The sequence below is a fragment of the Salvia miltiorrhiza genome, chromosome 3 (genome assembly GCF_028751815.1).
Source record: "Salvia miltiorrhiza cultivar Shanhuang (shh) chromosome 3, IMPLAD_Smil_shh, whole genome shotgun sequence".
NCBI classification, from domain to species: domain Eukaryota; kingdom Viridiplantae; phylum Streptophyta; class Magnoliopsida; order Lamiales; family Lamiaceae; genus Salvia; species Salvia miltiorrhiza.
In genome coordinates this window covers 62,817,600-62,829,933 of record NC_080389.1, presented here as the reverse complement: position 1 = coordinate 62,829,933, position 12,334 = coordinate 62,817,600, and the positions used below count along the sequence as shown (strand labels likewise).

The window sequence follows — 12,334 nt, the reverse complement described above, 5'->3', positions numbered from 1 at the left end:
CTCTTTTAAGAATTTTCAAAATTTGACTTTTATGTTGGGCCCCTATCTATTTAATTTTGTTTGGGCTCTATTTCACTAAGTGGGCTGCATTTCTTTTAAGATTGGGCCGATTTATTTTAACATCTTTATTTGTTGGGTTTGCCATTTAATTTATTAATTGAACCAATGTGGTTAATTTGGATTCTGATTTAATTAATTAAATTTCTCATTAATTATTTTCGTCCAAGTGTTATTATATGCATATATTGTTTGATTATATGTTTTAATTTATATACTAAAGTCTTACCAATTTATGGAAGAAAAATATTTTTTAAGTTGATTTTATATACTATATACATAGCGATTGTGGGACCCACACGAATTGGCCCATTGGTATTTTCCTGATTACAGTAATTACTGGGCTTTTTTCGTTTCTTTCGTGGAAATTGTTGAGAATGTTTTAGGGGGATAATATTTTGTTAGGAATTAGGTACAGAAAATAAAATTATTGGGGGCTTAAATTACTACCATTTTAGATCATTCTTCGTACTCACTCACCCACCTATTTATTTCCATATTTATGTATATATTTTTCATATAGTTTGACAGAGGTAAGTTGATATTGTATTATTATCACCGTGAAATTTGTTGAATATTTAATTAAAGAGTTAACAACCGGAAAATCCGTGAGAAATTCCAATTTTCTGATTTATATCACGACCCTAAAATTTTACTTTCAAATACATCAATTTGTAATTAGTTCGCAAATTTCCCACAAAATACAAATTCGCCCAAATCAAATCTGATTTGGCAACCGGCACGTCAACGTGGCAACCGGAATGCCTATGTGGCAGTCGAAATCACCACATCACACACACACTCCACTCTCTCACACGTCACCACACTTTCTCTCTTTCTCTCTTAGATTCATCACTCTATCTCATCTCTAGACCACCACCGCTGCCACTTCTCCCCCACCAGCAGAGCCCCTCCCTCCGGCGAGGCAAAGCTCAAGTCTCTGTTCTCTTCTCCGGTCGGCGAAACCTCCTCCTTCTTCCACAATCTCCGCCGCCTGTTCTCCAGTCGACGGACACTCCTCCTTCCTCCACGGCCTCCGCCGCCTTTCCCCAGCAAACTCTCCAAACCAAATACCCAATTCCCCAACTCCAACTCCAATTTTCCTAAGCCAGATGCGGAGAGAGAGGAGAGAGTTGGATCCCCCGTCGCCACGACCTCCGCTGCCTCTTCTCCATCCCGAAACCCTTCTCCTTCCTCCACGGCCTCCGCCGCCTCCCCCCAGCAAACCCTCTTTCCTCCACGACCTCCGCCACCTATTCTCCAGCCGGCGAACCCTTCTCCTTCCTCCACGATCTCCGCCGCCTACCACCAGCAAACCCTCATCATCCACCGGCTTCCCCAACAAACCCTCCAAATCAAACACCCAAATCCGTCGACCACAACTAGAACAGGAGAAAGAGAAGAGCATGTACAATGAAACGGTGTCGTTTCCTTTTAAAATTCACAAAATAAAAATAGGAACCACGTCAGTTTCGATTTTGTCACATAGGAGCCACGTCAGTTTCAATTTGGCCGGAGGTTCTCGCCGTGGAAAAAAAACAGACAAAATTATAAATTGATGTATTTGGAAGTCAAATTTTAGGGTCATGTATGTTGTCATATTTCTGTAAATATTTATTCGAAAAATAAGAAAATCACAACTGAATTGTGAGTAAGTATGAAATACTCCCTCCGTCCCACAAATAACTTCTTAATATGGGACGACACGAATTTTAAGAAAATATTGTTACGTGTATTGGTAGTGAATAAAACGTATAATTAATACTGAAAGTGTCACAGCCCTTTCCCAATTAAGGCCCGTGATAGCGTGGATAAATAATCACGCAAATACTACACCAAGGACTGATTTATTCACAGGAGTTTGATATATTATAATTTCAGTTGATAATAACTTAATGATATAAATAGAAAGACTCATTCAAGGGACATCTTGCAAATAAAATACTAAGCAATATTAGTCCAACATTAGAATTTCTCACATTGGGCTTATGCCCTTATTGCACAAACTATCATAAAGTAGTAGTAGACATCGGGGTTCAAATTATACACACACAACCAAAGCGTAGTCAGATTACTCGTATGGAGACGAATAATCTATGAGGTCCAATCGAGACACAATACGAATACCCTCACAAGCGAGAGCATTTATTTTACCGTTTGTAATAAAACAGAATTTAAAACACACAATAGAAGTGATTTTAAAGTTCCGAGTGTAACTTGTGCCACGCACATAGAGCACTCTCCCCTCGATCGTCATTCAACCTGCACATTTAGAAATACATGCAGGGCTGAGTAATGAAATTATTACTCAGTAAACACGTGCCGAAAAATAATTTGAAAGGTGCTCAATTAGAGCTATATGTTGAACTTGCCTGGCAGTAGCTGAACACATGATATTATTTTAGGAAAAGAATCACATGTTCGCCATTTTCGCAAATAACCAAATAATAATAATCAATAATCATATATTTCACAATTCAGGTTATCCATTTAACTCACAGCATATGTACCATTTTGCTACCCAACATCATCATCTTAAAGATGAAATCATAATAACCATGGAAAAGAGAAGGTGGCCACCCTCTCAGTTCCTGTGACCGGCCGATGCATGACAACGGCTCACGATCACACCCATGTGCACAAACCTTAACTAGTAGCCCGTCGGCTCACGTAGTTCAAGGCCGATCGTATCATCATAGTAGCAGGTACCATATACTCATCAACACAAATCATGGCAAGTCAACGGTTTAACAACAATTTTTCACCAATATAGAGGATTATTGATAATAATAATAATAATAATAATAATAATAATAATAATAATAATAATAATAATAATAATAATAATAATAATAACGTATAAAAGATTTTATCTTTAACCCACATAAGAGGGTTTGCAAGGCCCGCATATTAGGGTTAGAAAATATGCCTACCTTTCGTCCTTGCTCTTTCCTTATCGTCACTTATAATCACTTGCGTGCTTTACCACGTTCAGACCTTAAATAAACGAGAATATATATATATATATATATTCGTGTTAATAGAGAAAAATAAAATAGACAATTAACAATCATTAATCGTTTATTCACTCTCATTAATAGGAGTTCTTCTCCATCATATATATATATAGGGGCGCGCTCCAGTGAGACCCCATATTTTTCGTGAAACACTAGGACAATGAATAAGACATATAATACTAATGAACAAAACGTATATCTAATGAACAAGATGTATATACTGATGAAAAATAAAATTTAAAAAATTCGTAATGAATAAGACATATATATTAATGAACAGGGCCGTATATACTGATGAACAATGCAGTATATACTGATGAATAACAAAATTTAAAATATTCTGCTCCCTCTAGGATTCGAACCCTGCGAAAAAAAATCACCCTCCAGATACAATATCAGCCATAGGATTGATAAAATAAACGCACCAGATCGTGCCCTAGATCTCAATAAAATTAGGGGGTCTCATTGGAGCGGCCCCCTATATATATATATATATATATATATATATATATATATATATATATATATATTCATATGAATCACGTATCTATGCTCGATAAAACGAGTCATCTATATATATATATATATATATATATATATATATATATAAAGTACTTTATTAATAAGTACTTACTTATCTCCACAAGGCGTAGCGAATTGACATTCCTTCTTCAACTGAGCTAACTTAGAATTCCCGTTTTCCTCGTCCCGATCTATCATAATAATCCATAATATTACTATGTAAGATTTCTTTTTCAAAGAAAAGAAATTTAAACCAAAAATATAATTATTAGAAATAAGAATTTTCTAATAATATTATTATTATCAAATCCTTTCTTATATAAATATATACTCAATATAATATATATATATATATATATATAAAACCAATACCAAGTACATATATATATATATATATCCTCATGCTTATATACATATGTACGTACACATACATATATATATCATGCATGCATATGTGCAGGTGTGCATGAGAAAGAGAAAAAGTCGGGACAAGAAAATAAGCGTCGGCTACCCGAGAAGCTAAGACCGACGACTGCTCTCCTCCTCGGTGCGAGCTGCGGTGGTTCCGGCGGTGCGTAGGAGCTGCTGCTACTCTCTTTCGTTCTTTTGGGGAGTTACCGCTGGTGGTGAGCTAGGGAGGAGAGATGTGGTGGCTGCCGAATTATAATTTGAGGGTGAGAGTCGAGAGAGAGAAGTAAGGCAGCAAGGGCTCGTAGAGCTTGGCCGCTTGACAGTCCGGCGTTCGCTTCGTCGTCGTCAAGGAGGTAGAACGTGAGGGAGGAGGGTGGCAGTGGAGCGGTGGTACAGCAGAGGTCGAAAGAGAGACGAAGAAAAGGGGCGGCGGCTCGGCGGTTCAGCCGCGAGCTGCTGCTCCTTCACGTTGCTGCTGTTTCGTTAACACTGCTGCTGCGTTTGCTCCAAATGTTGGCTGCTGTTGCCTCTTAACAAAGGCTGGAGAGATGGGGGTGGTTGAGAGGAAGGAGGGTGTGAGGGTGGTGGGGTGGTGCTGCGTGCAGAGGGGGGGGGGGGGGGATAGGTGATGAGTGCTGAGCGAGAGGGGGGTGGAGTGCTGGGTAGGTGCTAGGCTGATTTGTTTAGTGTGTGTGTAGGAGTCTCTTCATGTCTATTTATAGACTTTCAATCACAATCACGTTTTTCTCATTTGCGTGTTATCCATTTACTCACTCGTCACCTCGTTATGCAGGTCCCAACTTCCATGCATAGGTCCCAACTTCCATGCATAGGTTTTGGGAATCGAAAATAAGTATGAATGTGAATGAATGAATTAATTAATTAACGCCCTTTTTTCACCCAATTCCATGCATAGGTCCCAACTTCCATGCATAGGTTTTGGGAATCCCTTTTTTCACCAATTCCATGCAGCTCTGTTAATCTTTCTGTTATGGCTTTGCTGATGTGGCAGGCTTATTAGTTCAAAATAACCTCCGTCTTGTAACTTAAACAGAATGTATTCTGCTCTATATATAGAGCTATAATCTGGAATGAAGAATCTTGAGTTTCCCTTTACAATTCATATGATTTAGTTCCTATCTTCACCAACTCCCTTTTTGTCACCTCATCAATTTCTCTTCATTTTTGTTACAGCGAAAACAACAAATACAGCAACATACTCATCAAAACCAAACTGAAGAAGGTTCGTTTCCTTTCAAAGCTTTATTTTAGAACATATATAATCTCTCCCTTTAGTTATTGTCAGAAAAGATGACAGACTTGGCATAATATATATATATATATACTCCTAAAAACTCAGCAACAAACACAAAAGAAATGAGATGAATCTATAACAAACAAGCTCCAAGACTTGATTTTTTTTTCTTTTTCTAAAAAAAACAAAAATCTTCATCTGGGTGATCAGGAGAGACGGCGAGAGGAGGCGCGGCTGCCGTGGATGCTCGCCGGAGATATTGGAGAATTGCGTTAGGTTTTTTCGTTTTCGCCCAACTTCAGCTTTAATGAAGATTGAAATTAATGATCTAATACAGAAATTTGTAATAATTAATTGAAATTACAATTTTTGTATGACTTTGTTTGGAGGTCTTCATCTTCCACTTAGAAGTCAACGGGTGTTATATTTTTGTATGCCGTGCATTACACATTGCCGTTAGACTGAGGACACGTAGCATTTAAATAAAGTGCATTTTGTTTTGGGTTTTCGTTGGCCGGTTCGGGTTGTTTAACTCTAATACCACCGAACAATTGTTTGACACTTTGTAATACGCTACGTATTAATGATCACGTTAGGGAGAACGCAAAACTCCGGCAATTCTTACGATCACGCAAAGAATAGCTTCAAGAAATAATTTCATAGCATAAATAAAACAAACGTTCCCATCTCCTTATATAGAAGCTAGGGCAACAACTACTTACTTGGAAAACAAGAAATAAACTCTAATCTAGTGCTAATCTATGTAGGACTCTGAGAAAACAATAAGTAAAGGAATAACTAATTAAGATAGCGGTTGGGCTTTCTAATCTCTCGACGAGGCCGGCACTTACGATATGACCCAAGTAGGTGACAGACGAAGTCCCAAAAGAGCACTTAGAGAGCTTGACGTAGAGACAGTTGGTGCGAAGGCAGGAGAGCACGGCGGATAAATGCTCAAGATGTTCGGACTTGGAGCGACTGTAGATAAGTATATCGTCAAAGAAGACGACGACGAAACAACGCAAAAATTTCTTGAGAACGTAGTTCATAGTGGCCTGAAACGTAGACGGAGCATTAGATAAGCCGAATGGCATCACTAGAAACTCATAATGGCCGTCGTGAGTCCGGAATGCCGTCTTGAAAATGTCTTGATTGTGCATACGGATTTGGTGAAACCCGGCGCGCAGATCGAGCTTGGAGAAGATGGTTGAAGTGCCCAATTCGTCAATGAGTTCATCGACGGTGGGAATTGGAAATTTGTCTTTAACGGTTACCGCGTTCAAGGCGCGATAATCAACGCAGAAGCGGAAAGAGCCATCCTTCTTCCGAACCAATAGCACTGGGGATGAAAATGGGCTGTGGCTGGGGCGTATAATGCCCTGATCGAGCATTTCTTGGACCAAACGTTCCATCTCGCTCTTCTGGAAGTGAGGGTAGCGGTATGGGCGAACGTTGATTGGTTTGGAACCTGGGTCCAGATGGATACGATGATCAAAGAGACGATGTGGAGGAAGTCCCGTTGGTGCTGTAAATACGTCGGCGAACTGAGTCAGGAGCGGACGAAAATAGGAAGAAACATCCTGGAGTTCAGTAAGAGGAATAGATGGGACAGCGGGTTCGTCGGTCAGGAGCATCCATAATTCAAATAGTGAATCAACCTCATCAGATTGGAGTAGGGCCTAGAGCGAGGATAAAGAGATTTCGCGAGAACAAAGCGAAGGGTCGCCCTCGAGAAAAACTTGTTGACCATTCCACGTGAACTCCATGCGACCGTGACTATAATCGTGTAGCACACGGCCCAATTCTTGTAGCCACTGAATGCCGAGAATGACGTCGGGGCCTTTGATGGGCAACATAAAGAGATCCAGAGTGAAGTCGGTGCCTTGGAGGTTGATAGTGGTGTGGTGGCAGACGTGCTGGCAGATAATAGAGTCACCGTTGCCGATACGGACTCGAAAGCTGGGAACCGGTGAGAGTGGCAACTTGAGGCGCTCTGCAAGGGCAGGTGTAATGAAATTGTGAGTACTACCGTTATCGATCATTACCTGAAAGCGTTGATTGAGCGTGGTGCCCCATAAACGAAGAGATCGGGGGTGAGTAGCGCCGGACAATGAGTGCAGGCTAGAGATATCGCCCATGATAAGTGTCTCATCCAAAGAGTGATCAGCGGGTTCGGTGGGTTCAATATCCTCCGAAGGTTCGATGTCATCTCCCTCTAAAAGCATGACAGTGCCTTTTGATTTGCAACGATGGGCGGGGTTCCACTTTTGGTCACAGTGGAAACAGAGACCGCGCTCGCGCTTCTCGCGAGTTTCTGCCGGGGTAAGGCGTCGGACCGGGACAGCCGTGGTGGTTTCGCGACGAGGCCCAGTGATAGGCGGTGTGGTGATGGGGTGGCTCGATGGTGGTGGTGTTGGCGTGTGAGCTGGTGGTGGCCGAGGCACGGAAGAGGGCGAATATGCCGGCCTGTTGAACTGCCGGTTGGAGCCGTGGTGGCTGGGCGGGTCCTCTGAGTACTTGCTTTCGAATACCCGAGCAAGAGCGAAAGTCTCATCCAACGTTGATGGTCGATTCATCTGTAATTCACGACGGATAGATGGCTGGAGCCCAGATATATAAAAGGATATAAGAAGAGGTTCAGAGATACCCGTGACGCGTCCCATTAAAGATTCGAAGGTGGATTGGTAATCACCAACAGAACCTTGTTGTGTGAGTTTGGCTAGCGTGCCTTCGGGGTCCTCAAATTGCGAGGGACCAAAGCGCGCGCGAACGCGGGCTAAGAAATCCGGCCATGTCGATAGCATATGTTGTGATTTCAGCCATTGAAACCATGTGGAGGCCTTGCCGTCGAGATGGAACGCAACGATTTGGAGGCGTTGCGTGTCTGGTGTGTTGTGGTATGCGAAGTATTCCTCAATTTTGAAGATCCATGAATGAGGATCATCGCCGTCAAAGCGCGGAACGTCCAGACGAACCAGCGGGCCACGAGGATTGTGGTTATCCATGGTGGAGGATGATGAAGGGTGGGAGTTGCGGAAAAGCGCGACGAGCTCGTCGATCTGTTTCTGCACGGCGGTGAGCGGCGCTTGCCAATCGGGAACGTCGGGGGCCATGAGAACAACAATGAAAGCACCAATTAATACGCTACGTATTAATGATCACGTTAGGGAGAATGCAAAACTCCGGCAATTCTTACGATCACGCAAAGAATAGCTTCAAGAAATAATTTCATAGCATAAATAAAACAAACGTTCCCATCTCCTTATATAGAAGCTAGGGCAACAACTACTTACTTGGAAAACAAGAAATAAACTCTAATCTAGTGCTAATCTATGTAGGACTCTGAGAAAACAATAAGTAAAGGAATAACTAATTAAGATAGCGGTTGGGCTTTCTAATCTCTCGACGAGGTCGGCTCCGGGCTAAGCTTGGGCTTGGTTCATCTTGTATAACTTGTTGGGCTTCTATTAGGACTTCTGTTGGCGTATCACTTTGACTGTTATGTCAAATACCACTTACCTCCAACAAAACTTACACGTGTCCCTATTAATTTGTACTCCCTCCGTCCACGAAAAAGTGCCCCATTTGGGTGCTGGCACGGGTTTTAAGAAAGCTGAAAAAGTTGGTGTAAAGGTGGTGTAAAAGACTAAAAGGGTAGTGTTAATGTATTGTGGTTACTTTTACTAATCTTGCACTAACTATTTGGCATTATTTTATTAGGTGAAAATTCATAAAATAAATATATAAATAAAATGGAAAATAAATAAACTGGAAATAAATAAATAAATAAGTAAATAAACTGGAAATAAATAAACTGGAAAATAAATAAACTGAAAATTCAAAAATAAATAAATAAATAAACTTGAAATTCAGAAAATAAATAAATAAATAAACTGAAAATTCAGAAAATAAATATATAAAAAATGGAAAATAAATAAACTGGAAATAAACTGGAAAATAAATAAACTGAAAATTCAAAAATAAATAAATAAATAAACTTGAAATTCAGAAAATAAATAAATAAATAAACTGAAAATTCAGAAAATAAATATATAAAAAAATGGAAAATAAATAAACTGAAAATTCAGAAAATAAATAAATAAATAAAATGGAAATAAATAAACTAAAAATTCGAAAATAAATAAATAAATAAACTGAAAATTGAGAAAATAAATAAATAAACTGGAAATAAATAAATAAATAAGTAAATAAACTGGAAAATAAATAAACTGAAAATTCAAAAATAAATAAATAAATAAACTTGAAATTCAGAAAATAAATAAATAAATAAACTGAAAATTCAGAAAATAAATATATAAATAAAATAGAAAATAAATAAACTGGAAATAAATAAATAAATAAATAATAAATAAATAAACTGAAAATTCAGAAAATAAATAAATAAACTGGAAATAAATAAATAAATAAACTGGAAATAAATAAACTGAAAATTCAAAAATAAATAAATAAATAAACTTGAAATTCAGAAAATAAATAAATAAATAAATAAATAAACTGAAAATTCAGAAAATAAATATATAAATAAACTGGAAATAAATAAATAAATAAACTGAAAATTCAGAAAATAAATAAATAAACTAAAAATTCTAAAATAAATAAATAAATAAACTTGAAATTCAGAAAATAAATAAATAAATAAACTGAAAATTAAGAAAATAAATAAATAAACTGAAAATTAAGAAAATAAATAAATAAATGGGATTAATTGTGTGGGTTAATTGCATAGATTAAATAAAAGTGTGGATTTATTATTAATGACATAAGTTGTAAATAAATTGAAAAGTAAAGGGTATGAATGTACAAAAAGGTAAACATGACACTTTTTCGTGGACAAAAAAAAAGGGGTAAGTAGGGCACTTTTTCGTGGACAGAGGGAGTACTTCCTATGTATTTTAAAAATAAATATATATACTTAACATATGCATTTTGTTTTACTATTAATTTTAAATTGTCAATGTTATTAACATATGTATTTGTGTACAGCTTTAGTGTTCTTATAATATATTGTGATGTTTTTTTAGTATATTTTTTTTTGCAGCGAATCCAATTTGTATAAGCAAAATGATGTGATTTAGAGAATAATTTGTATAATATTGGACTAGAGGAATTGTAAATCTAAACTTTAAGATTATTGAAGTGAAGAACATAAAGTGGTGGTATTCGCACCATATTTTCGACCGTCGAAAAAATTGGAAAAGTCTCAAATGCAAAATTTAGTAAGATTCGATATATATTTAAAAAAGTTTAAAAGTAATATCAGAATTACAAAATGTGTATAAATTCGTAATTTACTTTATAATATTTCATTTTTAGAAAGAACAAAGTTCAATGTCATCTAAATTACAGTTCTCATCAAAATAGTTCAATGAATGTTGTACATCGTCTGTTTAGGGCACGGTGAAGCAATCGGCCATCCTCTGCTTGCTGAGGTGGAGGGATCCAAGGGCAACCGCCATATACACTGCTTTCTCATTTGCGTGGGCTGTGCTCCTCTACATCACGCCTTTCCAGATCATCGCCCTCCTCATCGACCTCTTTGTGTTGCGCCATCCACGGTTCAAGTACAAGGTGCCGTGGATACCGGTTAACTTCTTCAAGAGGTTGCCGTTGAGATTAGACTCACTTATATGAGGAATCACTCTACAGTCTATCCAATATCTAAACCAAAAAAAGAAGGAAAAAAAAAACAAGAATTTTATGTGGTGAATCAATAAATCAAATAAGTCTGCAGCAAGAGCATCAATGTTTATGAGCATAGTTTTTTTTTATGATAATATTTACTCCCTCCGTCCCCTGTATCTGAGATTCTTTCTATTTTGGGCGTCCCACTGTAAGTGAGACCTTTCCTTTTTGGGTAAAAACTTTTCCCTTTAAACACCTTTTTCACTTTTTCACCTACACACAAAATACACATTTCTTAATTTCCGTGCAAAAAAAAAAGGTCTCACTTACAGTGGGACGGAGGGAGTAGTTTCAATGTATTAAGCAGAACAATTTTTTCTCTTATTTATGTTGACTATTTTTGGTTATATTATTCAAGATTTTCAATATTTGAGTGTCTGTAACTTACCTTGGGAAATCTGTCTGTTTATAATACGAGTGTTTCCGCTTTCAGGTCAACTCTCTTATGAAATTGGTTTATTTCTTCTTAGACATTTTGTTAAACATGTGGAGCACGCAATGTTGAAACTCCATTAAACGTATGGTACCTGCAAGTAATGACTGGTTTCAATGATTTAAATATGTGATTTTCATTTCCTCTTGCATCGCATGCAAGAAAAATATCGATATTCGAAAGTGATTAAATATCGATATTCGAAAGTGATGGCAATAAACATGTCTTAGATTATGTTATGGCACTAAGACATGCGTCCGACCCTCATTTGCAATTCCCCATAACTTCAGGGATTCCCAAATAAACGCGCGCCGAATTTGTAGCAGGCCTCAACTCGTAATCAATTTTGCAAAAGCTGAAAAGCTGATCAACCGCAGTGCGTTAAGGCACAAAAAGCTGAATTCTCAAAATAGGAAAACGACCCAGACCGGATGAAATTACACCTGTGACCTGCCATGATCCTATCATTGTCTAGGTATCTTTATACCTCGGTAAACAGATTTTCTGGGCACGGATTCTTAGCAGCAGCCACATAATATAATTATGGCAAAAAAATAATTACCCACAAAAAAATAATTACCCACAAAATAATTACCCACGTCATTTCCACAATATTAGTTATTTATCCCCACGGATTCTTAGGCAGACCTATTTCCTAAGATTTTTTTTTTTTTTGAGGGAACTATTTCCTAAGTTGCACGTGCACTAATCTAAGAAAGTCACAAAAAGCTGAATTCTCAAAATAGGAATACAAAAGGAGTTTAAATTTATTTAAGGCCATTATCTTAGGGCTATTTGCAAAAATAGGCCACTATTTTTCGGACTTGCAAAAATAGGCCAATTATTTTAGTTTTTTGTATTTTTAGGTCACATGTGTACCAAATCAGGCTATTTTGGGTCACATTTTGACCCCAAAAAATGGCCTATAAATGCTGA

At 37.6% G+C, this 12,334-nt stretch overlaps 1 protein-coding gene across 1 annotated transcript; it reads right to left on the bottom strand.

Moving 5' to 3' along the window:
* Positions 1-909: 909 nt before the first annotated feature.
* On the bottom strand, positions 910-8,375 carry LOC131019144 (uncharacterized). Its single transcript, XM_057947830.1, has 3 exons — positions 7,002-8,375; positions 6,114-6,941; positions 910-1,359 (listed from the first exon to the last, which is right to left on the bottom strand). The coding sequence occupies exons 1-3, from the start codon at positions 8,373-8,375 to the stop codon at positions 910-912; spliced, it is 2,652 nt and encodes an 883-aa protein (XP_057803813.1).
* Between the last annotated feature and the right edge of the window lie 3,959 nt (positions 8,376-12,334).

Excerpts from the sequence above, each read along its gene's own strand:
- LOC131019144 (XM_057947830.1), bottom strand. The coding sequence starts at position 8,375 with ATGGCCCCCGACGTTCCCGATTGGCAAGCGCCGCTCACCGCCGTGCAG. Across the intron at positions 6,942-7,001 it reads TCACGTGGAATGGTCAACAA|GCCCTACTCCAATCTGATGA; the intron begins GTTTTTCTCGAG and ends TCCTCGCTCTAG. Across the intron at positions 1,360-6,113 it reads TCACCTACTTGGGTCATATC|GCGGCGGAGATCGTGGAGGA; the intron begins GTAAGTGCCGGC and ends TGCTGGTGGTAG.